Source organism: Aquila chrysaetos, chromosome 2, assembly GCF_900496995.4.
Source record: "Aquila chrysaetos chrysaetos chromosome 2, bAquChr1.4, whole genome shotgun sequence".
Taxonomy (NCBI): domain Eukaryota; kingdom Metazoa; phylum Chordata; class Aves; order Accipitriformes; family Accipitridae; genus Aquila; species Aquila chrysaetos.
The window spans coordinates 47,037,254-47,052,444 of record NC_044005.1 but is presented as its reverse complement, the minus strand read 5'-3'; the positions used below and the strand labels follow the sequence as shown (position 1 = coordinate 47,052,444).

The window sequence follows — 15,191 nt, the reverse complement described above, 5'->3', positions numbered from 1 at the left end:
TAAAGATCATCTAGTTCCAACCCTCCTGCCCTGGGCAGGGACACCTTCCACTAGACCAGGTTGCTCAAAGCCCCATCCGACCTGGCCTTGAACACTGCCAGGGATGGGGCAGCCACAACTTCTCTGGGCAACTTGTTCCAGTGCCTCACCACCCTCACAGTGAAGAACTTCTTCCTTACATCTAATCTAAATCTACCCTCTTTCAGTTTAAAGATGTTACCCCTCATCCTACACTACAGTCCCTGATAGAGTCCCTTCCCATCTTTCCTGCAGGCCCCCTTTAGGTACTGGAAGGCTGCTATAAGGTCTCCCTGGAGCCTTCTCTCCTCCAGGTTGAACAACCCCAACTCTCTCAGCCTGTCTTCATAGGAGAGGTGCTCCAGCCCCCTGATCTTCTTCGTGCCCCTCCTCTGGACCCACTCCAACAGGTCCATGTCTTTCCCGTGCTGAGGACCCCAGATCTGGATGTCCTGCAGGTGGGGTCTCACCAGAGCGGAGCAGAGGGGCAGAATCCCCTCCCTCGACCTGCTGGCCACGCTGCTTTTGATGCAGCCCAGGGTACGATTGGCTTTCTGGGCTGCGAGCGCACATTGCCAGCTCATATTCAGTTTTTCATCCACTAATACCCCCAAGTCCTCCTCCGCAGGGCTGCTCGAAGGGTTGCTCCTTGAGTCCGTGTCTTTCCCCTGAACCCAAACATGAAGGATCTTGCTGTAGGAGTGATAGAAGCTTGCTTTTGATTGACTCTTAGCTGCTTTTGCTGGTGTTGGGGGAGAGTTGTTGCTTGTGGGAGGTGGCAACCAGGAGTAGCTTGCTGGCGGAGCTGAGTTAGCTCATGGCCCGAGGGGGACCCGCCTAGGAGGGCAGTGGATCGCATCATGGTCTAGCTGCGTATTTAGGTTTTATCTGAATGATGGGAGACGTAGCATCTGAAATGCTAGGAGGGGACTGAGAGAAACAAGTGAAAATAGTGCAAATACTCTTGTCAGTAGTTGAAGGTCTGAGTCAACTCTGTCCTGATTAGTTTTGATTTCTTCAGAATTTTAAAAACTTTTGAAGTCTTGGGAGCGCTAGTACTCAAGATGGCTTGTTGGCGTAGGGCCAAACTTAAGTGTTATAAGTAATGGTAGGTATTCACAAATGTAAGAGCAAAAAAATTATCAGGATGGTTGGTTACTGATACTTTTTGGGTTAGAAGTGGAGATTCAGTATGCTTAGACTGTATATACACACGTGTTAAGCTTTCTTTAAGGGGGGAAAAAATGGATTAGATTTTGATCTTATTTGGAGAGGCACTGTAGATTGAGACCTTCCTAAGGAGGGTTCTCCAGTACAATCGTGCACCTTCTGTGTATGGGAATATAATATACTGAGCATGTGGTGTGTGACTTAACTAGTAACCTCCCTAAGTGTGTATAATTAAACAGTAGCTTATTGAAGATACACTCTATCAGTTGTATTTCTGCCACATGAGATAATGTAACACTATGCCTTTCTCAGGGTTAAAACTTGTTTTTCCTTCTACACAGGTAGGTAGCTGTCCTGATTTATAACACTCATTCCTAAAAATGGAACTTTTTCATTTTTGCGTATTAGGGTTTGCAAACCCTAGGAAAGCGGCCTTGTGGAAGAAAAGTACAGTGGTAGGTGATACTCCAGAAGAAATTAAGTAACCCATGTATTTCAGTTTCTTGATCTGTTTTGACTGTGATGAGTTTGAAATCATGTTGTAAATAAGAGGTTAAGGATAGGAGGCTGGACCTAAAATGGTTTACTGTCGTGAAGGGTAATGATATTCAGGTTGGATAAACGTTACAGGAGAAAGCAGGTAAGGCAGAAACGTGCTAGCGACCGCACGAAGCGAGCACGGGCCTGGCGTGGCTGGTCTGAGGCAGAGAGAAAAGGCTCGCTCGCACGTGAGGCTGCTCCGGCGCAGCCTCCTGGGTGCCTTCAGCACGAAGATGCAACGGTGGCCAAGTTCACCCGTGCAGACCTACGTTAGCTGGTAAGCCCAGCAGCGCAGCGCGGGTATGTGGTTCCAACGCCTAGCTGGGGTATTGGTACCGATCTGGCAGGAGTAGGGTGAACCCAGCCCGGCACCCCTCTGGGGCTGTGTTGGCTCTCTGCTTTCCTTCCCAGGGTTGTTGGGAGCTTTGTTGCTCCCAGGGCAAGGAGGTTTGTTGCTGAGTGTGAATGCCTGAGTCCAAGGCGTTCCTCAGCTCTCCAGGAGGCTGAGAGGCTCCAGATAAAGGCACCCAGTGATTCTGTGAGAGACGACTTGGGTCTGGATGGGCTCATCAGCTGGAAGCTGGCAGGGTGTGTTATGTGAGAATATACCCCTGAGAGTACCTGTAGCTCTCTTTCTTCTCAGAGACCATCTCCCTGTCTTTCCCGGAGAATGTTTTATCTTGGGCACATTGATTCTTGTTGCAGGCTTAATTGCTGCAAATGTTTATTATCTTTGGTACAAGGCAGGGTGCTGATGAGGGTGAAGAAATGTCCAAGCAGTTCTGCGGCTTGGGGTTCATTGGAGCTGGGAGTTAAGAAGAAAAATCAGTTTCTACAGTGTCAGTTTTCTTAGTCTTTCTGTGCTTCCCAGTTTGCCTATTTTTGGTGTATTGTTGACGCACTGAAATTCAACTCTGTAACTTGCATTCGAAATGAACGTTTTAATTCTGGAGATAGGGAAGGAGCATGATTTTTCTAATAGATGGAATATATTTAGATCATTTTGGTATTTTAAATGTACTTAATTTTTTGATTCATTTGCTATCTGCAAACCTGTAGTCCAAAGAGATTCTGATAGAGGCTCCCACCAAAGGGTTGCCTGAATGTCTAATCTTACAAATTTTGTTCCATCCATTAGATTTACCTGTTTAATAAATATGTAGAATAACTTGAAAATCCACGACTTAACTTTCTCTCTGTCCTTTAAATTGAAGCAAAGCGATCGGCGTCGTTGCTTACCACAACCAGGAGGTGATGGAGAGAGCACCAAATCCCAGACCAGCAGATGAGTTTCAAAAAGAACAGAAGGAGGTCCCATGCAGGATGTAGCTTCCTGTTACAGTCTGTATTAGATGCTAAAGGTTTACATGGATTAAAGAAAATTACTGTAAAAGATCTTGATAGCTTTTTCTCCTGTGAATTTGTCCAAGATCACCAGCTGTAGTCCACCAAATTGCAGAGCTGCAAGTTGAAGACAGGAAGAGTATCCTGGAGAGGTTATACTATGTTTTTTTCCGTCACTTCCAATGTAGATAGTAGGATATGTGCAAATGGAGGGAACAGGTGAATGATGACAGGATGCTTTTATTGAGTTGCATGGTTTGGTTTTTTTTTTTCCTAACGATCTGATGCGTTGGGATGTGCCGTGCCCATACTGAATGAGGCATTATACTTGAAATGTACCCAAACCTTTATTTGAAGATTTCTTCAAGACTTTGTGTTTTGTATAATTCTACATAGTTCAGGTCCTAGTCATGAAACTGTGAAAGGTCAACCAGTGTTTCAAAGGTGTACAGAAAAGGTTGTGTGTAGCACTGTATTCTGGAGTCTCTCGACAAGTACAGCAAAAAATTATGGAATTTCATGCCCACAGTCTGATCTTAAAAAGCTGTTACAAGGTGCTGTTGCTTCTTTTCAGGACCCAAGCGTTTTTGGAGACTGGTGTCCTCACTGTGAACATGGGTGTGCTTGAGTAAGATGGCTTGAGTTATTGCCAGCACAATATTTCCCAGTTCAGATCCTCTTCACAAATCCAGTTGCTGTTCTGTTAGGACCACTGTACATTTGTCTCTCGTATCATTTGTGTCTCATCTCTAGCTGCAACTAGCTTCTCTTTCATGAAGAGATGAGCAGACACTCTGGAAGTCAAATTGTGTGTTGAGATGGGGAGGGGAAAAAAGGAGAATTTCTCTGATGTCCTCTGGCAACCTGAGGAAGCCTAGACGCATGTGATTAATAGGATGTATCAAAAACAATCAACAAATTAGTCAAGCTTATTTTGTTTCCCATTTTCCTTCTGACCCATTTAATGGATAGTAATGAACAGATTCTTGTTGCAAGTTTGTAGCTCTGTTTCCAGAGTTACGTCTGTCTTGTCCTGCACTGCTGTCTTGCATCTTAGAGCTTTTCCAGCAGGTCAGGTTCCTTACCCTTACTGTGCTCTTCAGAGTCAGAAGCAAATTTTTTTCTCCTTTGAGATATCCTGATTTCCAGTCTTAATTGTGACCAACTTATATTTTCTTCCCAATGTTAACCTAAGCTTTTCCTTTTCTGGTGGTTGTACTACTTGCGCTCACGAAGAACAAACAAAACCCTTTTAAACTCATCTGCCAGAACAGGTAACTCTTAATCATCTTAGCAGCCCTTTTTTTTGCAGCTGTTCCCATTTAGATTACTTAATGTATTATTGCTTTCTATTACTATGGGAGGCATCTCAGTGGATGCAATCAGGTTATATAAGTTGTCTTTATAGCTGCATCAGAATGGCAGTTTATAGTCCATTTTATATTCAGCCACTGCACCCCAGGTACCTTTCTTCCATTGCTTACAATGGTCACCTCAGCTCCAAGCAAAGTTAGGCTCAAGTGCGTGTCTTGACATCGGGTAACTCCAGGTTACCGTGTAATACCTGGCAATATTATGTTTTTATTAACTCTGGTCTATAAAACCATCTAATTCTTTGTGGTGTGACGCTGTGATCCTTTTCAGTAGCTAGGTCGTCTGTGAAGTTCGTAAAGCATTCCCTTCTTTGCGCAGTGGTCACTAGTAACAGTGCTGAACAGGATTTGTGCTGAGATCAGTCCCTGAGGAGTGTAACTAGTAATTTGTTTTTATCCTCATAAAGTTCCTTTTTTTGTTGTTTTGATTTTGGTTTTTTTTTTTTTCTGGTCTGAACTGTTGTAGACACCTTCCCAGGTAGCTCCTGACGATATTCTTTAATGTTTGGTCCCAGTCACCTTCACAGTCGTAGTTTCTTAAGGTCATCATATAAAATGATTTTCTTTTGCTTCATAGGTCTAGACCATTATTCTTGTCTAAACTGATCACGCTTTTTAAAAGTTTGGCACAGTTTGCCTTTTGATTAAAAGTGGATCTAGCGCTGCATTTTATCCCAATCTCCACCTTTTTGTATGCTCGTGATTATTCTGACACCTTGCATAGCTTTGACTTGAAATGAATAAGCCCATAGGTTGCCAAGATCACTTGTTCTCCTCTTCTGTTCGCAGGTGTTGTTTTTTTGTTGCCATGTCACTGACTTGAATTCATCTTTCTGCCTGTTACAAATACATAGTGAAAGAGGAGAAAAAAAAAAAAATCTCAAATTTCTTCTAGAGACTTCTTATGTAGAGCCTTCTTTCAGCTTTGCAGGCTTCAAACCCAGAGGACCTTCTGCTGGCTGCTTAGCTCCTTCTCAGAAAAGCAACTTACCTATGCACGTTTCCAGTGGCAAACGCACAGAAACCCTTCAGATGGTGTCAGTTCCCAGCTATCTCATCTTCAAAATTTTTCTGTTGTATTCACCCTCTCCTAGAGGCAGAAAGAACCAGAAACAGGAGTTTGAACGACCTCCGTGCGTGTGCTTTCTTGGCCTGGTCGTGCTTGCAGTGACTGTCAGCATCTGTCACGTATTAAACAATGACGAACAAATGAGAGCTTGTTTTTGCTGAATATTAATACTATGCAGCAACTCTTGTGGTAGCGTCTTACTGAGCACAAGGCAGCTATAGCTTTTGCCTATGCTTAACTGAATTTAGACAGACTTGAGCAGATGATCTGAACGACTTCCTCGCTGTTGCAGAAGTTAAGTTCAGGGCACTTTTGGGTTCACCTGGCGTTTTCTGGATGAAAAGCTTTGAAAGCAGCAAAGTTCTTAAATTTGTAACGGGATGGGATGGGGGCTTCTGAACGCAGGAGGCAGGACGACAAAGTTCCCCCTCTCCTCCCAGACTCCCATATCCATAAGGCAGCAGCCCCTGACTAACAGGAGAAAAAGACCTCGGGGCAGATGTGAGCGTGAGCACGTGAAAAAAGGCCGCCCTGGAATTCGGAGAGCTCACGCAGAGGCAATTGGAACTGATATGGCATAAGCATTGCCCGTGACTTTCGTGAACTCTTCCGTCTGGTTTTCTTGTTGGGATTTCTAGATTGCTTCTAGCTTTCAAGTCTAAAGAAAGCTTGAGAGTGCACTGCCCAAACCCCTTTCTTGCTGTAGTTCTGGATGAAATGGGAACTTGTCAGTGCTGTGATATTTATAGATATTTTTCTACCCACAATCCTAGCTCCTAGACACAAGCTGTTACCAAGTAAGTGTTTGGTTCTGGGAATTGAACCTTTTTCTGTAGCCTGTCTTTTCAAAGCCTGACCATTAGGTGTTAGCTCCTTTGTGCAGAAAAAAACCTTCATATGAAAAAAAAAAAAAAACCCAAACCACAAAACACCCCAGAATTTCTAGGATTTCAGCTCGGGTACAGATGATCTTTCTGATGAGGCTTCCTATTTCAGCCAGTTAAATTGAAAATAGAAGTGAAGTTTGTCTTATTTTTGCACCAAGTTTTCTGTTTTTATTTAATAAAAATGCAGGGAGTTACTGCTGTCTTATTAACTTGCAGCCGGCATGCTTATCTTCTTTGTTCTTTGTTAAATATGAGCTGGCATGTGTTAGACTGCGTTAGCGTTCACTCTTTGGGACTTCAGTGGTTTCTAAATTTGGCATTGCTAAGCCGGTGCCCTGTTTGCTTGAATCAATTGGGGCTGCTATTTTTAGCAACAAAAGGGAATTGAAATAGCAATTTTCTTTCCATGTAATAGATCCCCAAGAGGAATACTGATGCAAGCTCTCTGTCATCCCATATTCTCCCCTCCCCAAAAGCACTCAGACGAAAGGCAGCTGTCACAGTTTGCGGCTGTATTAATCTTTAATCAATCGAGTGTTTTCTGCATTCAGGTGTTCAGGGAAAAAAAGGGTCACGACGAGGATCTGCCTAGAATAACTAAGCACTCGTGCATGGTCTGTGCAGTCAGAATTTGTGGGTAACGGCAGGGATAGAGCAGCTAAAAATAGTATTTGCTTCCAGTGTTTCTCCAGTCTATTTTTGATGCTTGATTTTGATAAGGTTGATTGGGCTTTTACTAAAAATAGCCGTTCCTAGCAAGCTGAGGACAAAAAGTAGAATATTTTTAACCAGCACAGACTAAAGTACTTTTGTTGGCTGGAGATAATCTAGAAGCTTGGTATTGGTCAAATGCCAATGATTTATATAAATCTGTAATAAATGAAGCACTGCTTGATGCCAAGCAGGGATAGTCTTTGCTCCCCTTGCCAGCTTTTGTTTTCCCCAGGAGCTGTCATATTCTTAATATAGCCTCTGTGTTTCGTAGCAGAAGAATCTCGAGTCTTCAGTTATTTATGTGTTGTACTTTAAACCTATGCTAAGGTTAGCTATGCTATGAAGTTTCTCTCAACTGTATTGCTTTAACAAGGCACGCTAGGTTCCTAGTTTATTCTTTATGTTGATGTCTGCTACAGCTGGGTACCGTGCCGTGACAGACCCTCGCTCGCATCTGGATTTAGTCTTGCAGGACAGGGATGATGGCTCTTCTGTGTGAATGGAGGATGTAGCTGAGAGACTAGCTCTGCAGTGGCCATTTTGACGACAAATTTGAATACCTCTCAGGGGATCGGAAATGTAGCTGAGCTGCCCTCCTTGAGATATGCTTGTTAGCTTAATTTTTTGGCAGGAAGAATATGGGTATTCCCAAATTGCTGGACCCTCAACTTTCTAGGGGGAATAACGTTGTTCGTGGCTTGAGTTCTCCTTCCTAGGTAATAACGTGCATGAGTGCATCTGCAGTACTTTGAAAGATTGCCTAAAAACTCGCACTTTTCGTAATGAAAACAGGAAAATGGCTGAACTGAAATGAATTTGTAGGTTGAAGAGGCTAGTAGAGAACATGCACAATAGTTGTTAGCTTCATTGTGCAAGTAGTCAAAGCAGCAACATGGATAAAAGTATTCCTTGCTTTATCTCCATCAGGCATCTCAAAAGCTTATTTTGCCATGGAAAACGTGTGTTTGTATCTGAAGGCAGGCTTGATCTCTTTAAGCTTTGTCTTCACTGTAGTCTAACCTTGAATTGGGGAGTCACGAATCTATAATCTTGTTTCAGCGTGATTGCTCTGCAGAACTGCAGTAGAATTTTCTATGCTTGCTCTTGCTCCCTCTCGCTGTGTCAACGCTGGTCCTTGCTGCCTTCCTGAGACGAGATGATTTCTACATGCCTGCCTCATGCTTTACTGCACTATTCTTTGTTTTTGTTTTAAGATGTCCTGGCTGCATAAGAAGCAGATAAAAATGTTCTTTCTGGGCCTTGAATATTCTCTTCAGTCACAAAACATACTGCCATGGTCTGCTGGGTGCTGCTTTTGCCTGGCTGTAGGATGATGGTAGTCCCCTTTTTAACAGCAGGGAATTTTTAGCTGGTATACCTCTTAGGAGGTGGTGGATGTTTTCTAGGTGACCTCTTATGTGAGAAGGCAGCTGCTGTTACTTCTTACAAGCAGAAGGAACACATGAGCTCCCCACGCCGTTGGTGGTACATCGTGTGCATGTTTAGCCATGGGCTGTGGGATTTCTGAAGGATGCAGGTGCTATTGGAAGCATTTGCATATTCTCCCCTCTATAAGCCTTCTGGAGAAGAGTCTACGTTTTTAGCCCCTAAAGTCATGTACCACTGGGAATGTTAATCTTCAAAAGTCACTGGCCGGTTACACAACGTGTTTCATAGGCTTGGTCTATGGCTTTTTTAATAACAGGAAAGCTGTTCCCTTTTAGTGCAAGACCACGCATCTTGCTGGCTGAGTTCATTTAACTTTGCCCTGTGTTTGTCAAGGGTTGCCTTGAGTTTGGTACTGGACAGGAGACGATGCCAGTGCCTATGAACTGCATCATATCTCTTGTATATGTGACAAAAGCTATGAAACACACGATGTGAAACATTAGGCGGTGAAGTGGCTAGGCGGTATCAAGGTTTAGATAATTAGTGAGTTGCATCTATCGATAACTAGTCCAGTGGTAGAGGCTATGGTGGATTCCTCTGTACCTGCTGTGGTGGATTCCTGTGTAGCTGTATCTTAAATTGAAGAGATCATTGTAAGAGGTCAAAGATGTATAAGTAAACTCAAAGGAGGAGTTGAAAAGGTTGTGGGTTTTGGTTTGGTTTTTTTTTTTTTTTTCCCTTCCCTCTTCACACCATATAGGAAGCAAAATTCTGGCACAGTCTTTAGGCCAAAGACGCTATACTGTCCTAAGGTGGAGATTTTGGTGATTTATGATGTGTTAAGGATAACACTGTAATTAAAAATTTAACTGCTGATCTGAGTTCTTGTGCAGATGACTTGTACATATGCAATGGTAGTTGAAAGATCTACAGCCTACATACGGCATAACCTCTTCCAGTGGTGTGAGCAGATGATGCCCCATGCTGCTTTCCTTGTTCAGAGACCTTGATACTACATTAGAAGTTTCTCTTTGCACACTGACACTTCAGTAAGGCTGTATCTAAAGCCTTGGTTGGTTCAAAGTCACTTACACTTTTTGTGATGTACACTAGTGGCTAGCATGAATGGTGATTTTAAGTGTTTTACCAGCTTTCCCACTTCTTGTCTACCACTTTGAACAGGGTAGGGTCAGTTGGAATATAAGACTGTTCATGCACAACTGAAATGAAAGCTGGGACTAGAGAATAAAACCCATGCATACATCTGTAACCCATTATAACAATGATTATGCCAGTCTTACCCAGTCAAGAAAGCGTCATTACATAGAAGAGCAAGAGTTGTTCCTTTCATTGTGCTGGACTCGCTAGGGCCAGGCTGTGTGGACTCTGTGACTCAGAACAGGAGCCTTTGGGCAGGTTTTTTAGAACTGAGAAAAGATGATGTAGTCTTGCACGTGTCAGCTCTGTACTTATACATATGCTAGTTTTGAAAAAGCATGTCTTGAGATGGGAATCTGATCTGGATGCAGCCTAATTACTTTGTGAAATACCTTGTGTTCAGAGCTGCTGAACTCTGGCTAGTGCTAACTTCCTGGGGTAGAACATCTCCAGCCCACTGAGAGTACGTGTATCGCTTTATTATGAGTGAGCTGTTTTCAGAGTATGTCGTGTTACTGGATATCTTTCCTTATTTTTCTTCCCCTTTTCCTCCACAGCCCCAAAAGTCAGGGGAAGATGAATGTTGACTTCTTTGCCTAAAATCGTCTGGTGCTTCAATCAGGCTTCCATTCAGGCAAACTTTTATTTGGTGGGCTCACACACAAGCTGCCTGGGCACTCTTCTCACTTCTCTTCTGGAGACGGCAGATGGCTGAAGTGGGAAGGTACTACAGTTAGTCTGACTACTGAGTAAATGTGTATAAGCACACTTATGAGCTGGTGCAGCTTTCTTGTACAGACAATAACTTATTCCTACCCTACTTGCTTTGCCTTCTTTAAGCTCTGCCAACTGCACTCGGTTTGTAACTTTTGTTGGAAGGCAGTCTGTAGAAGAAACAGAATTTAAAAGCTTAATCCACACTTGGAGTTAAACTAGCTTCGGCACATCCAGTTGATAGTAGAAACTTAGTTAAGCTGGCACAGCTTTGGAGTGGTTAAAACTGCAACACTTGGCTCCGGAGTGGAAACGAGAGATGAACATAATCAATATGAAAGTTGTGCCTTGCTAATGCACAAGTTGTACCAAAGCTTCTTTTTTTTTTATTGCTCTCCCCTTCCCCATACACTTCAGGTAATCCAAAACATGGAGGAAGATAAGGTGGCTGAATCTTGACTTTTGTGATGTTGGTTCAACCAGTTGCCTTTACCCAACCGGTTTCCTCACTTTTACAACATAGGGTCTAAGTATTGCTCTCTGCTCTGGCAGGTATCTGGCTGGGCAGCCTTTCTGACCCACCAAACTGCTCACTAGGATCCCATAAATGGGCAGTAACTGCAGCTCCCTGGCTGAACTGGGTGCTACTGGTCAACAGCAGGACAGGTCTGTGTTGGTGCATGGTTCCCAGTGCAGCTGGTGGTGGGAAATCCATTTGCTTAGAATGGGTGAGAGCTGAGCCAGGTGCCTTCTCTTGAAGGGCCTTAGGAAGAGAAGTTTGGCCAGAAAAAAGGTAGGTTTTAGGTTATATGTTGGAAAGCAGTCCTTGTACTTTGTGTGTTCTTCAAGGTAGTGTGGAAGCACGGAGCAGGAGACAAAGTTATCCTTCTCAAAGCGGAGCCACTAATAAAATGACGGTATTAGTGCCTTCTTGTGAGAAGAGGATTTCCCTTATTGCTAAGAAAAACTAGCTGCGTACTTTATTCTGATGCCTATGCCTTTACCTGTGGCAAAAGCAAAATGATAATGTGCGTCAGCTAGGTGCCTGTTTATGTAGGTGATGGCTCAAGCGCTTTTTTTTTTCCTGGTGGGATTTTGTAATGTTTTTCATCATTTATCTGTATCAGATTTGTTTAAATTTCTCAAGTTCTGTTCTGGAGGGTACTTCAACCTCTGGACTACAGGTTATTTTAATTTGAAGTAGGGCCTGAAAAGGGAGGAACCATCCTTACTCGTAGTTCAGTTAGAAATCCCTGATCTTCAGCTTCTTAAGTCTCATGCTCCAGCCAATTCTATTACAATTTACCTAAGCAATGGATTCAATAAATGAGGTAAATATCCTTGACTGAAATTGTACTTGCACTTTACTAAGCCTTTAAAGTGCTTTTTGGAGTCCCTGCCTTATGGAGCACACACTCTCAGCTGTAGTTGCTAGAAGCTGAACAACTCACAGTGTCAGAAAACAGTATTTTAAAATGCTGAGCTTGTTATCTGGGAATAAAACCATTAAGTCCGTGAATTTTGAGTTGGAAGGAGGAGAAATGATCTGTGTGTTACGGGGAATGGCTGTTCTTTAGGTACCTCACTAACCATAATGAAGGAAACAACCCCTTTCACCAAGTCACTAAAGTTGGATGTTTTCCAGACTGGGTCAACTTAGAACATTTCCAACTACTGTTGTAAGTCTAACAGGGAGTTGTACTGGTACAAGTTTTCACTGTGCCCTTGTTTGTTTCATTGTTTTGCTGAAGCAATAATGAATCGTGTGATAATGCATAATGTGAAACCCAGGATCAGCAAGGCTGAAACTGAAGCTTGTTAGTCCTTGAACTAAAGGGATGGTGCCATCCTGCAGGACTGTAACGCTGTCTGGCTAACTGGGTAACAGTACTGGTACAAGTTTGGTTGCAGGAAAGTAGACTCCTGGGAACGTGTTCTTGATTTCTTCCCCAAGGTCTGCTTTTTTCATCGTTTGGACCCTTGCTTGACCCTTCTATATGCAGATTTGTTTCTGTAACAAAACTGTTACTCACACTTCCCCAATCGTGGCTGGATAGAAAGTGGCAAAACGGTGTGACACAGACACTTGGTTTTCTCAATAGAATTCACTGGGCCTGATAGCGCAGCAGCTAGAACGCCATTTACTAGCCAGAGCATCCTGTGTGTGGAGTATGCATTATATGCTAACAGTACAGTCCTGCATATCCTTATCACACTGGAGCCATGGCATCTTGCAAACAAACCTTGGAACCAGAGGAGGGATAAACGTATGTGTATGTACTTTCATCTGTGGTCATCTGTAAATCTAGCTCGAGTCAGGGGCATGACTGGATCTTTCATTCTTAGCCTGTTATTGCGCTGTTGGCTGGCCATTGAAGCTCAAATAGGACCTTTGCTGGCGGCTTCATCGCTTGTTATTATGTCCGCTTATTTATAGCTAGCAGGCACAGAAACTGAAACGGTTACAGCATTTCCTAGCTGTTATTACTCAAACAGAAATATTCTGGCTGCTGTTTGCATGCCAACTGTTATAGGTGATCTGCAAGCAGTGACTAATCAAATCATCTGCAAACACGTCTCCTTCTGGTGCCCTGAAGGGAAGTTATTGCTGAATCCCAGTGCCGGTCAACACCTCCGTCTGCTGCGAGTTTCGCTCAGGTAGAGGTTGACCTGAGAGTTGAACCAATGCTCTCAGTTCAGTTTTCTGCAACATTAAACAAGCCCAATTATTTGGGCATGCCTATGTTCAGGGATAAGCAGTGGAACCACAAACCAAGCTGTTCTGATCTGACATGAGGACAAACAGAAAAATCCGGTATATTCTGTAGCCATTTGTAGAGTGAGAGCAGAGACAGACGAACGAGTGGAGAGCTAAATGCGTAAGGATGTTGAGGTGTAGGCGTTGGGTTTGATGCGAAGGAAGAGCTGAGAGAAATAGGAAGTGGTGCTGAATGTGCTTGCTTAAAAAGTAGTTGGAAAAGCAGATTCTGGATGGAGGAATTGCTATTTAGTGAGCAAACTGAGATGATCTGGTGATCTGGAGCAAACTGGTATGGCGAGAGCCCTGGAATAATCTGTCAAACTAATGGCATGTTGAGTCACTCAGAGTTTCTCAGCCATGTGGAAAAGAATCCTAGAAAGGCTTGAGGATTGACAAAGGTCCCACTCACCCACAGGTGAAAAAGTTTAAGCTCTAGAAGCCCAGCTTGCAATTGATAGCTGCATCAGTCACCCATACTTGCTGCTAGTAAGCACAATGGTCACAGGGATCTGAAATCTACTGGAGAGTCATTAACAGAGACCTGTTGCCTGTGTCCTAAAATGTTTGTTTTGTTGGATGTTTACAGGCTTTAAGATTCTTTAGCTTTTACTACATACTTAAAACCAAGTTGAGAGCTGGTTTAATAGTCATAACTGAGCTTTTTTTAGTTAAACGACTTGGAAATCTCTCTCAGTCTGCAAAGCTTCTGAAGAATTGTGGTGGGCTGGAGGACTGGCATGAGAAGGGGTGCTGAACCTGATTCTTGAAACAAGTGTTAGGCTCCTAAGTCCATCTCTTCCTCTCCTTTCTTACACATGGGAAGGTTTTAGTGTGAGTTCCCAAAGAGATTTAATAAAAGTTGTATACCTATTCCAGAGGCTTTGATGTGTCTCTTGGCTGGAATGAGTACTTTAATAGCCTACTAATGAACACCCATTGCAGTTATTTCTGTGAAGTAACTAATGTATATCTGTCTTTTTTTTTCTTTTTTCTTTTTTCCCCAGTGGTCACAGGAGCTACTGATGGGATTGGAAAAGCCTATGCAGAAGAGGTAAGAATTCGTATCGCTTAGAAGTATATCTCGATCCTTGGCAAGATGTCATGCTATCTCAACTCTGTCAAGCAGCAGATCATATCTCCTCACCTTATCTTAACATAGATATCTGTAGAGAAAGAAGTCTCCTGCCTTGCCTCCCTCTGGTGACCAGCCAAAAGTTGTATCCCTTTTTGTTAATTTCCTTTATTTGTGAATTCTGTTTTCAGCCCTTACCTTGTCCTTCAGTTTTTATTTTTAACTTTTTTCAGTTGTTACAATTATTTTAACTTTCTCAACCCTTGGTATTTCCTTTTGGTATTTCCAGGCACTGACTAAATGGCATTTCTAGCTGCCTGCAGTATGTTCCAATTATTCCCTATAGTTCATGAAGTCTCTGAAGCTGGCTTTTACCTCTATCTCTTTTACTGAGCTTTTGCTCTTGATGGATATGTGGGCTCCAAATATGGTACTGGAATGTATTGCTTAAGACAGAAAGTGCCCGTTAGTATGGGGCAATTTAGCCTATAAGCCCAGAGAACATCATGACAAATAGTGCTGACTACAACAATTTATAGCAAAAATAACTTTCAACTCCAGCATTGGTATCAAAGCAAGCCTGTCTCTACTCATTTTCATGTTCTCTGAAACACCAGCATGACTTTGTGTGAGGACATCAGCTGTGAGAGATTCCCTTTTTCTTGAATTTTTTGTTCTGCAGAGCCCACAGGAAAAGTACCATTCCTCTTCACAGGTAGTCCTCGTCCTTCAGGTTTCCCTTCAGCCCTGTGTGCCCTGCCACCTGCACCCAGGGCCCCCAAATTCCTTTCTACTTTGCAGAAAGTAGCACCTTGTCCTACTGGGTCAAGAATGGGGAGTTGGCTGCAAAAGGAATTGAAGCCTGGTGCCAACAGCACCTGATTCTGGCGTAGAGCTAACAGCTCATACATGCCAAATATCCCAGTTACATGGCACTGAAGCAAATGATGCAACACTTAAATTTAACTGCCTAGAGCAAGTG

General features: G+C 43.1%; 1 protein-coding gene across 1 annotated transcript in view; it reads left to right on the top strand.

Annotated features, from left to right (window-relative positions):
* The window catches only part of HSD17B12 (hydroxysteroid 17-beta dehydrogenase 12), a 91,212-nt gene that overhangs the window by 19,167 nt on the left and 56,854 nt on the right, over positions 1–15,191 (top strand). The window contains exon 2 of the mRNA XM_029997858.1: positions 14,142–14,188. Within this exon, the coding sequence (XP_029853718.1) occupies positions 14,142–14,188 (47 nt within the window). The remainder of the gene's footprint in view (positions 1–14,141; positions 14,189–15,191) is intronic.